The sequence below is a fragment of the Pezoporus wallicus genome, unplaced genomic scaffold (genome assembly GCF_028554395.1).
Source record: "Pezoporus wallicus isolate ANWC-B61680 ecotype Strahan unplaced genomic scaffold, APGP_CSIRO_Pwel_v1 contig_2997, whole genome shotgun sequence".
Classification (NCBI taxonomy): Eukaryota; Metazoa; Chordata; class Aves; order Psittaciformes; family Psittacidae; genus Pezoporus; species Pezoporus wallicus.
This window is the reverse complement of record NW_026637066.1, coordinates 1,273,495-1,289,866: the sequence shown is the minus strand read 5'-3', so window position 1 is coordinate 1,289,866 and position 16,372 is coordinate 1,273,495. Positions and strand designations below refer to the sequence as shown.

The following is a 16,372-nucleotide window of genomic DNA, read 5'->3' as shown; positions in this document are numbered from 1 at the left end:
ATATAATCTCATTTGAGCCCCTCAACGTGATGAAAGCTATTGATTGCTGTGTAGAGCAACCGACTTTTTGCTGGCACCCCCAGCTACTTCCCTAAAAGTAAATAAATAAGAAAATGAAAAAGAAAAGGGGGGGGGGGGGCGTGGGAATAAAATTAATAAATTAACACTAACATGTATTTTCGGAAGTGTCTCAAATATGTAAAAGTTCCATTTTATGTCTTCCCATTCACGTGTATATTAATACCATAAAAGAGAAATCCTTCAGCAGGGTTTTTCTCTAAATACCTTATTCATTGAAACTGGCAGTTCCACTCATTATTCCACTCCCTTAAACCCGATTCTGATGGTGGCTAAATATAGAGCTTCGCCTTCCTGGGAACGCGAATCGAATACACAGTAAGCAAATCAGTGGCACGGGAGGGGGGAAAAACCCCTTGATCAAAGCCCTCCTTTTCCTCCCAATTCTGGATGGTTGGGGAGGAGACAGGTTTCTCATTTATTGCACATCATTGGCAAAGATCAAGCTTAAAATGCAGTCACCTCTCCCACGAGTAGCAGTCAAGCCCCCAAAGTTAGGGGGTGGGGGTTAACAGAATTAAAACCAGACTGAATTATTTTCAGAAACGTTATACCAGAGCAGGGAGGAAAGGTGCTTTAATCAGGAACAATTTTTAAAAGTAATACAAACATCCACAGGGGGAAAATGCATAGGGCACAGTATGGAAAAGCACCTTAGCTGTTTCAGTGGCACAAAATCCGCTAATTTTTCTTTTCTCAGTCATTGGGATGACTCTTTTGTTGTTGTTGTTGCTGTTAATTACTGGCATCTTTCGCCAGTTCGCACACCACCAGGTCACCGAGGGGCTGCAGGTGTGTCTCGCCATGCCCCGTCCTGGAGGTTAGGGGGAGAAGCGGCTGATACTTGCAGAGTGCTCGGCGGAAAGGCACAAAAGGTCTTAAACGCTCCCCCCCCGCGCGGGGCTGGTCGCCTCTCGGCCAGCAGAGGTCGCCGTGCTGCCTGAGCGCTGCCTGCGCGCTACCTGCGCGCTACCTGCGCGCCCCGTCGCGGGGGCAGCCTGGTGAGGGACTGGGAGCCCGGGCTGTGGACCGGACACCGGCGGGCGCGATCCCCCGACCCGCCACGATGGTGCCGTCTCTGCGCATGCCGAGCTCCGCAACGCGCAGTGCGGCCACGCGGGGAGTGTGGGGTGGGTGTCCGGCTGCTACTGGAGGCGGGGAGCGTGGACGAGCGGGGGCACGGCGGGGCTCCCCCGGTCCGGGGGGGGAGCACGGGACGGCACTGCATCCTGAGCTGACTGAGGTGAAACTGGCCATCGCCAGAGGTTTGCCCCGTCCAAACACGTGTCAGGCTGTCCAAAGCTGGCAGCAGCGGCAGTAATTCCTGATAACTGCTTTTGGTTTACTCAGCTAACAGGCAGAATTATAAAGTATACGTATACCAAGTCTCTTTTATACATATATACACACAGATATGCATACACACATATGTATATCGCAAGTTTCTAGGGTGTAGAAGTGATCAACTAGCAGAGTTGCATTCCCCGCTGTTTATTTAAATGTCGAATATGTAAAGCAACTCTGTGTGTGTTTGCAACCGTATCTCTACCTCCTGACACTATCTTGAGATCACTTCAAGCCAGCTTAGTTATCTCTACAAGTGACAACATTGGGTCCCACTTCTTGTCTGAAATAAAGTTGGAGAGTGCGTTGGCTCCCTCAGCTTTGGGAAGGAAAACATCTTGCAGACTAAGTTAGGACACCGGGGAAGTCCGTTGTTTAGTAGCTGTCTCGTCAGAAAATGTGAGTTTCAGAACTTTTTCTTGGCTGTTTCATTGCAACCATATTTCCCAGAGGGAACATATTCCCTGAGAATACGGCTTGCCTCTCTTCTACACAAACTTGGCTTCCTCTTCAAAAACAAAATAAGACTTTGAAAAAAATGCATTTTCCTGATGAGTACTGATTGGAGGGCACTTATACAGTGTACACGTTGATAAGGGCGGTGTAAGAGCCCATATGGAAGAAAACACAAAACTGGGATTTAAACAAATTCAGAGGGCAGGTTTACCATGGTGGGGGGAGGATTCAGGAGATCTTAGGGTAAACCCACTGGAGAGTGGGTACAGTTCCGTGCACAGAGTAGACGAAAGGCACCGTACAGCTTAAGCGGAGCCTGCCCTTTGAAAAATATACACAAAGAAATCCGTGCCCACAGGGAAGTTACATTTTCCCTGATTTGGGAGGATTCAGATAACGGGCCGCTGGAGCCCAAAGGCCTGCAGAGCCGGTGCCTGGTGGGGCGGGCTGCGGGGCGCCCTGCGCCAGTGAGCGGCTAGGGGACTCAAGCACTGCACCGCGCCCAGCTGCGGGTCTCCGCTTCCCCATATCGCCTCCAGGGAGCAGCGCCGCAGAGCCGCGCAGTCCTCCTCTTCTCCCCCTACCCTCCCTCCCCCCGCCCACCAACCCTTTTTTTTTTTTCTTTTTTAATTTTAAATAAAAAATATAGAGGATTCTCCTCTGGTAGAAACAGAAGTTCCTCACTTTTCTTCGCCAATCTCCATTCCCAGCCAACCTAGGAAACCGCCTAAACACAGGATGCGTTTCTATTTGCAGACTGGGAGGGGTGAGGGGGGTTGGAGGGAGAGAGAAAAAAAGAAAGGAAAAGGATTTAAAAGGGATTGGAAAACATAAATAGAATGGAGGGAGTGTTCAAAGACAATTCAGGGTAAATATTTGCACCTTCTTCGACCTTGTGTTTAACAGAAATACATGAAGCTTTTATCCGCGATTTTAAGGGAAAAGGGGGCTGAAGGACAAACATAAACAGTCCTACATCGGGGCAGTGGCTGGGGCGATGCCCAACCAGCCCGTCCTGCCCTCCCCGACCAGGGCAGCTTTGCCTAGGGCAACCAGGACAGCGGCTCCCACCTAAGAAAGATAAGCACCCGGAAAGGAAATAGTTGGAGTAAAACCACCACCTCCCCTCCATCACCAGAGAAAAGAAAAAAGTTATACATATATATATGTACATATATATGTGTGTATATGTGTATATATATATGGAAACAGTAAATGCGGCACGGTGAGCCCGAGAGGGGGAAGGGTGAAGGAGCCGGAGAGGGGCCGGGATGGAGAATGAAAGGTGTGACGGGAGATAAACGTCGGGGATGGAGAAGAGCGACAAGAAGAAAGTATGAAGGGAAATACAAATGAGGAGTGAGGAAAAGTTGCCTGCGAGCTCCCGAGCCGGGGCCGCCGCGCCGCCAGACGCTGAAATATGATAATCAGCGCAGCTGCGCCGCGCAGCCTGCAGCCAATGGGCGCCGCGCAGGCGTGACGTCCCGGCGCGTGACGTCAGGCCAATGGCGAGCGGGCTGAGTTGGAGCAGAGAAGTTTGAGTAAGAGATAAGGGCGAGGCGAGTGCCCGAGCTGCCAGCGCCCAGCTCGGCACCGCCGCGACACCGCACCGCTGTGACACCGCACCGCTCCGTGCAGCGCTGCTGGACCTTGCCGCGCCCCCCGGGGCCGCGCCGCGCTGCGCTGCGCCCCGCACCTCTCCGCGCCCTACCGCACCCCGCGCCCCCTTCTCGCTCCGCAGCCCTGACAGTATCTCCCGCGCCGGTGGTGTCTTGTTTTGCCTTTTTTTTTTTTTATTTCGAGTGTCTTTTTTTGTTTGTTTGGTTTTTTTTGCTTTTATTGTTAATACTTCTGCTTTTTTTTTATTTTTTTTATTATTATTTTCATTTTTAGCGACAGCTCTCAAACCTACTTTGGGGTCTTAAAACGAAACCGTACACCATTTCACTGTGGACATTACACCCTCTTACAGATATGGGAGACATGGGAGATCCACCAAAAAGTAAGGCGGAATTTTTACCGTTGTTGGAATAAATGTACTGTCTATTGTAATCGTTTCAGGCAGGCTAACTGCTAAAGAGCTGAAATTCATTTGAATAGTAGAGAAGGTGCCTTTGTTGCCATGCCTGCATGCTTGTTATGTTTTTAGCTTCTTAGCCTTGTACGTTACTAGCCTGGGGTCCTGCTCTCTTTTAAAAGTTTGAGGAGCAGACAGGATTTTAATGGGATCTCCAAGCATGGATCCTTAAATTCTCCTCGTGCTAGACCGTGGTGAGGCTGTCTGACTACCCAACACCTAGTCCGTGTAGGGGAATTAGCTTTAGACTTGCAAAAGAGAATAAGTGACAACCGCAAAGATGGTTATTCTTGCTAGTTGCCTGTAGTCCCCTCCTCGGTGGCACAGGGCTGAATGCGAAGCGCACCGAGACACGCGTCCACCATTTCCAGTCACAGCCTCTTAAAAAAATGAAATCAAACATACAGGTGCTTTCCCCATGAGGCAAGGCATGCAAACAAGCAAACAATAAAATGAAAATAAAACACCAAGGGAGTTTGGAGTTTTGATTCTGTGCAAGGCTTGCGAAATTAGAACCTTCACCCCTAAGACTGTTCACATCTGTATTTTAGCATATGTTCCGCCTCCTTTCTGAACGAGGCATGGTTTTGATGGCACACTTCAATTACCATCCAAAAATGTGATACTCAAAAAAAAAAAAAAATAAATAAATAAAAGAGCAACGCTCCCAGAGTACTTCCTATAAGGGAACGACACTAAAAGTGTGTTTATCTCTGTAGGAGTGCAAGCAGCTAGTCAATCACATATTTATTTTCATTTCAGAAAAACGCCTGATTTCCCTATGTGTTGGTTGCGGCAATCAAATTCACGATCAGTATATTCTGAGGGTTTCTCCGGATTTGGAATGGCATGCGGCGTGTTTGAAGTGTGCAGAGTGTAATCAGTATTTGGACGAGACCTGTACGTGCTTTGTTAGGGATGGCAAAACCTACTGTAAAAGAGATTATATCAGGTACGCCATTTACGTTGTTTAATTCTTCAGTGATTTTCCTTTTTTAATTTTTTATTTAACTTGATAAATCTGACTGAGGTAGGAAGAGGAAAAATTGTGAGAAGAGTCTGAAACGACAACTGTTATGTTTCTAAGTGATCCTGCTATAGATATACAGGCAAGGAAAAAGTTAGAGGAGTCAAGTTTTTTGTCCCGCAGATTCAAATACAAATTTCTGTATAAAAACCCTTACTTTCGGGAACAGCTAGCGACTGTGTGGGACCCTCCCGAGGACTTTGGCAATGCGTCCTGTGATTCTAAGAGTGGGAAATCGTAGGTAATGCAGTAAATTTTCAATACTGTAGGTAGTAAATGCAACACGGAACTGAACGCTTTTTAACAAAACCTGAGAAACGTGTGTCTCTGTTTTTGCAAAGGCAAAAGAAAAGTACTTAGAGCATGCGTGCCGTAAAAATAAATACACGGGGGAAAGGGGGGGGGGGGGGGAACGACAACACACACAAACCCCGTTATTTAACTCAGGCCTATCAAAAACAAAAAGGCAAAAGAAAAACAACAACAAAGCCGAATTTTCCTTTAGAATGAAGGATCCTTTTATGGGGAGGTTAAAACCTAGACCGAAATGTTTCTTTGCTAAAATAACTGACATTTAATCTTTTTAAATATTAACCCCTTTGGTGATATCTGACTGCCTTTTCTTTCTTATCTTATCTGTACTGATGAATTAGACAGAGCAGATCAAATTGCCCATCATCTGTTCGCGAACAATTGGGTATATTTAGATAATGGAACCGCTTCCTTCCTCACATTAAAATCTGGTAACTGATAAAATGTGAGAGTTGCCAAACCTGACACTATAGAGAAACCAAAGGAGGAATTTCGAGTGTGTTTATTATTTACGCTCCTGGGTCATTCTGATCCGTTTCAGTGTCGCCTACTGGGTTTGCCAAACCAGAACTTTGCCTGACACTGAGGTACGGACGGTATTTATTTTTTTTACAGAAAGTTTAGGGATAGGGACCCAGTTCCTATCTATCCGCCGAAGATACCTTTTCTAGTTCCTTAGTAATCCTGGATTGAATAAAGCACTTGAGCCTTGACTCCTCCAGTGCGCAATTCATAAACAGATCATTCCTTCAAGCCATTGTGAGAATTGATCAAAGTTTTACCATAATAAAAAACAGACCACATTTTATTTATTTATATATTTTTATTTCTTTCTTTACTTTTAAACGCACATTGGAGCTGTGCTTTTGAACATTGCCTTTTTACTAATTTCAGATGAAAGGGAAAGGTTTGTACTGAGGTGTACTCACCTCCCTTCTGCTAGAACTCAGCGGGAGAAATGAAGAAAAAAAAAAGCAGCTCTTTTAAGTTAAAACTCGGAACATTAAATTTGCTACAATTTTAAAAATCAGATGTACATTATGTGCAAGCCATCTTTGAATTAAACCGTGACCCAATCTATAATTGTCAAATATATGGGCACTCCCCCAACTTTTGTACCTATTAATGCATGTACTCTGAGATCGCTCCGTTCTTTTTTTCTGCTTATCTGTTTTTTGGGGGAAGGGGGTTCTTGTCAGAATTTTTATTCGGAAATGCATAGCTCTACATTATAGTTTTGTATACCTCTATAGAGTCAGCAGCTAAAGCTGTATGTAAATATACATCTGCACCCACATGCATACACTACAGACTATCTCTAAGGAAGTGTACTCGTAAGGAAATGGGTTGAATATTAGCTCAACTTTAGCAATAGCTTTCACAGTTCTGTGGGTAGTGTGCGTGTACCCCCATATCTGCGGAAAGATGTTAATGTTACCTAATGACAAGGAGTCCGTCAGAGGAGCACTCGGCGGGAGCCGAGAGACTGCAATTCTAGGCACCCGAGTTGGAGCGTTTTCTCGTGTTCATCTGCTGATGGGTGAACTGTCCCACTCTACTCCACGGGAGACGCGGAGCCCGCTGCTTACGCCAGAAACCCATTATTTGCTGCGTGGGGCTGTCAGCGAGAACTGCCCTTTCACTCATGCTGGAGGGCTTAAGCCCCGGCGCAAGGTGGAATCGTCGGCGGGGGGTAGACGGACCCGGGTGGGCTGAGGCAGGGGCAGGCTGCAGAGCCAAGGCACCTAAAATGCCTTCTTGTGGGGGGCGGGTGGGAGTTTCACTGTTATATGCGTGAGAATGTATACACATACCTAAGGTGTGTGTGTAAAGTAGACCTGGTGAGATGGGACAAGAGGAAGAGCCCACGCCGCTAGCAGAGCCGCCCCTGCTGCTAAGTCACAGGGGCTGAGCAGCCGACAGCCCCGCACGCATTAAGAGCGAAGTCTTGAGTGGGTTCCTTGCGAAAATAACACCCTTAGGTGAGGCTGGCATATTTGTGAATGAGGAGTGGATGGCAGCCTCACCAGCCTCCTCTTTACCCGGTGTACCCGGACGTTTCGGTTCAGCCCCGGGACAGGCTAGATCCCAGTGTAAAGAGGGAGGGAAGGAGAAGGCAGGGACGGCCCGTCGCCTGCTGCAACCCAGGCGCTGGGGCGGGAGGGAGAGGTCGGCATCTCCTCGGGAAGGAAGGGTGTCGCTTTTTTGTTTCTACCGCTGTTTCTCCTTCCACATCCATAGCCCCTTCCCTTCCCCCTCTCCTTACACACCGATGAGTCCGGGTCCTCACAGCCTTTCACGGCAGGGTACCGGCAGCAAGCAAATCCTATTTATTCCTTTCCTCTACTGGCTTCTGTATTTTTAAGGATTGTTTAGTGAACTGCGTGTGGCGCGTCTACGCGGGGCCACGGGGCTGCCCACGAGCGGGAGTGAAAACCTCTCTCTTTCTTTTTCTCCTTCCTTCTCCCACATCTATTCCCTGCCCTTCCCCTTCCCCCTCCCGTGCTCTCTCTCCTTCCTTCCCTTCTCCTTCTATCTGGGCTGGGCCCTGCTCAGGTTATACGGCATCAAGTGCGCCAAGTGCAGCATCGGCTTCAGCAAGAATGACTTCGTGATGCGCGCCCGCGCCAAGGTGTACCACATCGAGTGTTTCCGCTGCGTGGCCTGCAGCCGCCAGCTCATCCCCGGCGACGAATTCGCGCTGCGGGAGGACGGCCTCTTCTGCAGGGCGGACCACGACGTGGTGGAGCGGGCCAGCCTGGGCGCGGGGGACCCGCTCAGCCCCCTGCATCCAGCCCGGCCGCTGCAGATGGCAGGTACCGCCCCACACCCGGCGCCGCGGGACCCCGCGGGGTTCAGCGCAGCCCGGCTCTGCTGTGAAGGGAGTGCGCAGCTGCTTGCACCCAGTCCCGTAACCCCGCGGAAAGGCGGCCTCGGGCGTGCGCGCCTGCGGAGAGGTGGCCGTGAGAAAAGCCCGCGCATGCGGTGCGCGTGAGGCGGAGCCACCTGCGGGGGGCGCCCCCCCATCCTCCAGCCCTCCCTCTCCCGCATCGCACCGGGTGCGGGGGTCCTATGTGTGCCCCCACCTCAGCCAGGGTCAGCTCGGTGGCCTAAGCCGGAGCGGGACGAGCCGCTGCAGGGAGCAGGTCTGCGGCAATGAGCTCTCCGCTTCCGGAGCGTGTGGAGCTAAGCACCGGAGGAAGCGGGGTCCGAGGAGAGATAGACTTCGTTACTACAGGCGAGCACTTAGGCTGTAATTTAAAACTGTCAACAAGCTAATCTTCGGTAATTGCCTTTTAAAGTGACTCTGCCTTCCTGAAACGTTTTATGTGATTTGGTGAGAATTTCAGCTTAAAACTCGGCATTGTATCTTCACAGTCCACCCACCTTACATTTTCAGGTCTCGATGAGCACATCTGATACTCAGAGACTCTTAGCTTTAGGAAGGGGCACGCCTCTGAGGCAAACTAGGCTGGACAATTAAAGGTTGGCTGGCGTTATTGCTGTGCAAGTAGCTGTAACTAGAAAAGTTGTTTACAAACATAGCTATGTTTAAACAGGCTCGTTTCCCCCCTTCTGAGCCACTTCCAGGTGACATATCTGTATACAGGGAGAAATAATTCCATAGATGATCACGGCAGAATTGTATAGAGATGGTGCGTGCTCCCTACAGCATGTTTATGCATGTCTCTGAAAGGCGTACTGTGAAGGCAGGTACAACACTGCTAAGATGTGAAGCTTCGTATCGTCTTTATCTCATTTGCTGATTTATTGTTATAGTCAAAAAAGTCGGAACTCGACTGTACGAAAGCGAACACTTCTGAATATTAGCTAACCAGAGTTTAAGGGGATAGGGGGGGTCAAATTACATCTATATAGCTACAGCTACACAATACACATAAGAATATCAGAATCACACGAATACTTTCAGTTCTTGATGTACATACCAATAGGTTTGCACCTCTTGGTAGTTTCCACAAGTTACAAGGCTTGCTCCCCTTTAAAAGAATTGGCGAAACATTCCTATTTTTTCAAGTATTTGTCAAAAGTCGACATAAATTCATCTAGCACCTCCACTTTCTAAGATAGACTCCGTATTCCAAGCTCTGAGATACTGTGCTCTCGCAGGATTTTCCTACAAGGTCATGATGCAGTGGATTTGGCTTTTACTGCTTCTATTTGGTGGCATCAGAGTGCCGGGAGGTGTTGCACATTATCGCGTCCTTTGGCTAAACTGAGCTTGATTCCGTATACAAGAAGCAAAAAGAAATTATGATTAATATAAGAAGTATTCTTTCATTAATTTTAAGGCCAAAAAGCTGTTTTGGTGATTTGTCAGGGAATAAATACATAAAACCCTCCCACTCCTTCCCTAGCGCACGCACACCTTGGCGAACTCGCCCTCTCCTGTCAAGCCTCACAGAGGTTCAAGCTTCTGTCATTAAGGGTTTTAGGGGGGTGGTTTGTTTTTGCAAATTAATTATCTGTGGAGTCAGAAATGTCAGTCTTGTCACTCCACCGGCGCATAAAGCAGAGGAGGCTGCAGAAGCTCCGGTAGATCTGACTGCTTGAATGGCCTTTGAAAAGCGGGTTCACCCCCCCCCCCCCCCCCCCCCCCCCCCCCACTTCCTTGCCTCCCCCTGTCCCACCAACTTAGATTCATAGCCTCTGCAGACTCCCTGCTTTCTACTCATGGGGATCCTGTTCCTCCCTTCCCCTTCCCTTACAGCAGAACCTATCTCTGCCAGACAGCCAGCTCTGCGACCCCACGTCCACAAGCAGCCCGAGAAGACCACCCGAGTCCGGACTGTCCTTAATGAAAAGCAGCTTCACACCTTGAGGACCTGCTACGCTGCCAACCCTAGACCTGACGCCCTCATGAAGGAGCAACTGGTAGAAATGACTGGCCTCAGCCCGAGGGTCATCAGGGTTTGGTTTCAAAACAAGCGGTGCAAGGACAAAAAAAGGAGCATTATGATGAAGCAACTTCAGCAGCAGCAACCCAATGACAAAACCGTAAGTGGCTTCAGATTCTGGCCGTGCACTGCCTCCCTTCCCGAGGAGAAACGCCTGGGCTGTATCCAGCCCGGCCAGCCTCCGGGGTCTGTCTGACATTTTTGAGGGAGCTCCCTTAAAGAAAATGATAGCGTTTAACTATTATCCTCTTGTTTCTGTCGTCAGTGCAATTAAAACAGACCATAGCGAGAAGCCCGTGTAGGCTGCTCAAGCGAACACATGTCATTTTGCGGGTCTAAGGATACGCAGAGGATTAGACTAACTTCTCGGCAGCATGAATTGCGACCTGCAGAGCTTAAGGGATATAATAAGCCCAGCCTTGTGTAATATTGATATTGCAAATGCAAAGCAGTCCTCGAGGGGAAAATGATGCTTTCGCCCTCTTCAATGGTTTTACGCAGAAGTAAACCCAGAAGTAAAACCCATGAGTAAAAGGGAAATCGGATGTATTTTCTTAGCACTTTACATACTACAATGTGCATGCATATGTTTGTCAGTACATTCACTGCAGCAAAAGACAAATGCAATGCAAAGTTTTTGGAATCACCATCGTGTTTACAGGTTACTTTAACTATATATAATCATCGTGAAGAAATATATTCAGTTCTTGTCTGCGGGCATGTGCACATGTGGTGCAAATAAGCGGAAAGTGCTGGGTACAGCAGAGCAAACTGTCTCTCTCCCTTTAAAGTCAACTTTTTTCTTTCTTCCTCTCCCCTCCCCCCTCGTTGTTACCCACTTGAAGAAGAGTCTGTTTTTCTCCTTGTGTATATTGACTGACCTGAGAATGACTATTAATTCATAAGGCTGCCTATTTAAGTGGAATTTAAGGAGTTTCATTTTACCGTGTTGGAATGCAATAAAACACGATGTTATTAACTCTCCCGAACAATATATTCGTCGAGTCTCGGAGTTATTTTGTACACAGTGCTTGCACCACAGGGCGTACTGTGAGGGCTGGGGTTTCTTTTTCTAAATGTTTTGGATAGACGTACCCCAGGTTTGCCGTAGTTATACGATACAGTTAAGGTCATGCAAAATAAAACCCTCCTGGATGCGAAATAGAAAGGCATCTAAAGGCAGCATGATTAACCGTTTCTTGCGCATCGGCAGCCAAGATAGAGAGTGCTTGTGTTTTAGAAAGCTTGGGGTGGAGGGTTATGCCTTGAGAGAAATGGGAGGATTAAAGGGAAAGAAAGTAAACTTCCACCGTGATAAATGCAGCTGGTAGGAATAGGCTGACCTAGAGTAGAATAGAGTAAGACATTCACTGCAGATTAACAAAGCAAATACAAGCGACTGTATAGATAAGATAGAAAGCAGTTTATTGATTCAGCGCTTATATACAATAAAGTTAACCAAGCTCATTAACATCTTTTGCTGGGCTGTTTACAGAATATCCAGGGGATGACAGGAACTCCGATGGTGGCTGCTAGTCCAGAGAGACATGACGGTGGTTTACAGGCGAACCCGGTGGAGGTGCAGAGTTACCAGCCGCCCTGGAAAGTACTGAGCGACTTCGCATTGCAGAGTGACATAGACCAACCTGCTTTTCAGCAACTAGTAAGTGTCGGTTCCCAGCCGAAGCAGGCCAGCCGGTACCCGGGGCAGAACAATGGGGGATTCCCTAAAGGTACCGGATGCCCTCAGAGAGATGAGCCATCCAGACTAGCCGGGTTTTCCTGAAATTGCAAGGTGAGCATGACGACACTTTGTAAACGTGGCGAACTGGACTGATTTCACAGGTCTTGGTGTGAAACCTAGCTTAGGGCACAGCGGGGCTCTTGCTGAAGTGAGAGAGAGATGGATAAGGCCTGAAGTAGGTCTCAGACTTAACTTAGCTCTCATACCCCTGAAAACTCAGAGATCCAGAGAACTAAAGTATTCCTCACGTGTAAATTATATGCACATTGGTGAAAGCCTTTTCTAAAACTCCCCCCTCCCCACTTCGCACCAATTTTGCCTTTCTGAGGTAGGGTAGATTTAAATAGTTAATTGCAATGTCAGCCTGTGCCGCTGTTCTTTTCACACAAACACGAATAACTTAAGTTTTGAAGTCCTTGTTTTAAGCAGATACCTCTAGATACAACTTCATATAGCTATAGATACATACATACACACAAACATATACATACATATAGTTTACATTAAATGTTGTTTGGAAAGGGAAGTGTTAGTACATATTTAGGTGAAAAATTCAAACAATATAATAAACTGCCTTAAGCCAAAAGAAAACAGACCTCTTAGAATAAATTCTGTTCTTAACTCACTTCCTCATGCCTGCGTCACTTGGCAGTTTATAAGGGACCATATAATTTAATACCTAGTCCCAAAAAGGTGAATTAAGGACAAAAGTTCAGCCTTAATTCAGTTTCTTGGCCTAAATATATTAAAACCGGATCCTTAAAATAATAAGATTTTTTCAGTGATTCAAAAACCAAAAGTTAATGATGAAAAATAAACATATAGACCCTTTTTTGATCTGCTGGGCATTTTTCTGACATGAAGCAATGGAAAATGTAGGCTTGTAGCCACGTCTAGGATAGTTTTCAGACCTTTTCAGCGCCAACGCTGCTTGCATGATTGCTTTTCTTTTGCCCGGTGGTGGGTTGCAGCCTGCTTCCCCTCACCTGGCACACGGTGCTCTTTCAGGAAGCTTTAGCACAGCAGCAGGACTGTTTGCATCATCTTACCTCTAGAGCAACCACAGGTTTTTCTGCTTTAGTCAAGCTGTCAAGCAGACACGAGAAAAAATCATCTCTTTTGGCTGCCTTACTTATTGTGCCTTAACAGAATAGGTGACCTTAAAAACTTTTGATGCAGTGAGTTTCTATATGGAGTAGTTGTAAAAAAGAGGAGGAACGGGCAAGGATGGAAGATGGACAGCCCAAATACACACACATATAGGTAGATAGATCTTTAGATAGACAGGTCAAGAGGGATTAATATATATAGGACATAATGTCTGATACTAAAAAGAGTTAAAATAAAGAACAGTGGATGGAACAGGCAGTTCACCGACTGTTCAAAACAGGTCTCTAATCTGGAGAAGGCTCTAATCACAGGATCGTCCAGCTAAATAGGTGCCAATGAAATGCTTTTGCATTATTAAAGATCTGCCTTTCAAACCATGCCTTTTCCCATCGCTGCTTCCAAACCTACGGGAGCCGCGGGGCACGTTAGGATGGAGAAGTGTGACCTTTTTTATCAAACTGACTCTCGTTAAAAAGAGATAGCACCCTCTTCAAATCACAAATGACAGAGGATGGCTTGTTTCAAATGCTTTCTGCTCCTGGATGCTCCTTCCACGTTTATTTTAGCATGTGCACAAAAGAGGAAAAAAAGTAACCTTGCAGTTTCGCGTAAAAAAAAAACCCACATGCATTCTTAAATAATTGACTAGAACATCCTGTTGAGATTGCCAGTCTCGGAAGTCAGGGAAGAAGGCTCATTAATAAGTTTGTTTGTTTACTTGCTTGATTTTTCAGTCTTTTACATTTATTTTTTATTATTTTTTTTTAAACCTGCTTTTTTTTTTTCCCATGAATTGGCCGAAGGCCTTAAGAAGATTCCTGTGAAGTCAATGGGGAAGCTAAACAAAGCAACAAACTCTGACACAGCCTCCTGTGGAGATGTGTCAGTCCGTTTGGATGCATGCCTCTGTATTTATTTTTGCGTTCTTCTTTGCCTGGTACTCATCTTTGATTGTTACACTTGTAACAATACTTTTTTTTTTCTTTTTTTCTTTTCTTTTCTTTTCTTTTTTTCTTTTTTTCTTTTTTTTTTTTTTTTTTTTTGTCAGGTTAATTTTTCAGAAGGAGGACCCGGTTCCAATTCTACGGGAAGTGAAGTAGCATCAATGTCTTCTCAGCTTCCAGATACACCCAACAGCATGGTAGCCAGTCCTATTGAGGCATGAGGAACATTCATTCAGATTTCTGTTGTTGTTGTTTCTGCCCTTACCCTCACCCCTGCTGGAGAGAGTGGGAAAGTGATCTTGTTGGGACTCCGAAATTTAGGGGGAGGGGAAATATTTAACAGCCCTGTAATGAACCTAGCAAGGAATCGCTCCATGAAATGAACGGAGTCATGTTTGAAAAGACAAGGTAATATGGTAGCAACACTGTGAAGACAATCATGGGATCTTACCAGAATACTTAAAAAAAAAAAAAAAAGAAAAAAGAAAAAGAAAAAAAAAAAAAAAAAGAAAAAGAAACCCAATAACAAAACGTGCTCTATTCAATGATCAGAGGAGGATTGAAAAGACGTTTTCAAAACGTAAAGGATTTGTACTCGTGGCTCACAAAAAGAAAACAAAACAAAACAAAAAAGTGAAAAAAAATTACCTGTTCATTTGACTGCACATCTTCGGAAGAAACCAAGGTAGAGGGACCTTCTATCCAGTCTCTCCCAATCCGAACGGTGCTGTTTCTATATTGGTGATTGCCTTGCCAAAAGGAGCTCCAGCATGTTTTCCATCATCAGGAAAGAGACGATGTAGCCCTGAATTGTTGAAAGGTTCGTTGGAGGAAGGTGGAGCTGCATTGGTTTGCAATGTTGTTTTTAGTTGACTCTTAATATGGGGATATTTCCTGGGTCTCTTCTAGCATGTACTGTAGCGGGGTTTTGGTTTTGTTTGGTTGAGATCCACTCTCTTTATCAAGTCTGAAGCGATTTAAAACAAGTTTTTGAATTCCTCTTAGAAAAAACAATTTATAAAAACATTGCAACAAGTTATACCTCTATTTTGCCACAAAGCGTCTCGGGATTGTGTTTGAAATGTGTCAGTCCAAGAACCTTCCCCTCCCCCAAAGATATGTATAGTCATTGGTTAAAACGACTGTTTTTCTCTCTTTCCCTTCCTCTCTCACTCTCTAAAAATAAAGAGAAAAAAAAAAAAAAAGAAAAAAAGAAAAGGAAAAAAGAAAAGAAACCCCTTTTTGTTTGCTCTTGCATTGCAAAATTATAAAGTAATTTATTATTTATTATCGGAAGACTTGCCACTTTTCATGTCATTTGACTATTTTTTGTTTGCTGAAGTAAAAAAAAAAAAAAAAGGAAAGGTTGTACCGTGGTCTTTGAATTATATGTCTAATTCTATGTGGATTTTGTCTTTTTTTTTTTTTTTCTTAAAGATTATGTGAACTGAAAGCGCCATATGTAGAATTATTATATCTTCAGGACTATTTCACTAAATAAGCGTTCAGAATAGAGAAAATAATAATATTAATATTAAATAATGAACAAAGTTCCCTCTTTTAAATATTTACAAGTTAGCAGCTAAAATACCTGAAATAAAATATTGCATGTAAAGCAGGTCGTTAGTGAATAAAAAGAGTGTGATATTTTATTGCAAGTATTAACGACCAGCTTGTAAATTTCCATTTCAACAACTATATCAGGGCTATTTGGATGCCTTAGCTTTCCATCGATAATATTAGAAGCTCTCTTGTTCCCGTCCCCCCATCCCTTGCCCTTAAAAGTGATATTACTCTAGGCATGATCTGACATAACGTTAAGACATCTAAAAAACCTGGGAGCTCAGGCTTTTTGCTGAGTTCTGTTATTTTTTAAAAATAATAAAAAAGAAAGTGCTGTATACCAAAGCCTCGTTGTTGAGATTGTTGAAGTGACCTGTACTTTACATATAAGCTCCTGATAAAAGGGACGCTTTTTGCTTAATAAGTCAAGTATGAACATTATTTATCAGTGTCTGCTGTCAAAACGATTGAATAATGCTGCAGGAGGTATACGTTATGGGGATATTGCTATGAAATTGCACGAATAGTGTTCCTTATTTTCTGTCGACTTCCCTCTCTTCACTCCCTCTTTTCTTCCTTTTTTAATTTGCGGGGGAGAGGGTGGTGAAAGCTAGAAACGTGGGTGATTTCTTGGGGAAAAGTATTAAAAAAAAAAAAAAAGGTTTTGTTTTTGCTCTGAGTGCTCCCTAGTGCTCCCGGCCAGCACAAGACAAAGGCTCTCTTTAAAAAACCCTTAACTGGAATATATGGAGACTTTTAGTCTGACAAAGACAAGTTGGTTTGCATGACAGTTACTCCAGA

At 45.3% G+C, this 16,372-nt stretch overlaps 1 protein-coding gene across 4 annotated transcripts; it reads left to right on the top strand.

The window, feature by feature from the left end:
• The first annotated feature begins 3,519 nt into the window (after nt 1-3,519).
• ISL1 (ISL LIM homeobox 1) lies at nt 3,520-14,628 on the top strand. Of its 4 annotated transcripts, none has more exons than XM_057403072.1 (6): nt 3,520-3,642; nt 3,772-3,880; nt 4,718-4,907; nt 7,851-8,110; nt 10,024-10,310; nt 11,706-12,751. In XM_057403072.1, exons 2-6 carry the CDS (start codon nt 3,853-3,855, stop codon nt 11,994-11,996), a joined length of 1,056 nt encoding a protein of 351 aa, XP_057259055.1. In that variant the 5' UTR covers nt 3,520-3,642; nt 3,772-3,852; the 3' UTR covers nt 11,997-12,751. The 4 variants fall into 4 exon arrangements, with proteins under 4 accessions (XP_057259055.1, XP_057259057.1, XP_057259056.1 ...); XM_057403074.1 differs by lacking the exon at nt 3,520-3,642 and adding an exon at nt 14,113-14,628 and having other exon boundaries at nt 3,767-3,880; nt 10,027-10,310; nt 11,706-11,873; XM_057403073.1 differs by lacking the exon at nt 3,520-3,642 and adding an exon at nt 14,113-14,628 and having other exon boundaries at nt 3,767-3,880; nt 11,706-11,873.
• The last annotated feature ends 1,744 nt before the right edge of the window (nt 14,629-16,372 follow it).

Excerpts from the sequence above, each read along its gene's own strand:
- ISL1 (XM_057403072.1), top strand. The coding sequence starts at position 3,853 with ATGGGAGACATGGGAGATCCACCAAAAA. Across the intron at positions 4,908-7,850 it reads TGTAAAAGAGATTATATCAG|GTTATACGGCATCAAGTGCG; the intron begins GTACGCCATTTA and ends GGCCCTGCTCAG. Across the intron at positions 8,111-10,023 it reads CCGGCCGCTGCAGATGGCAG|CAGAACCTATCTCTGCCAGA; the intron begins GTACCGCCCCAC and ends CTTCCCTTACAG.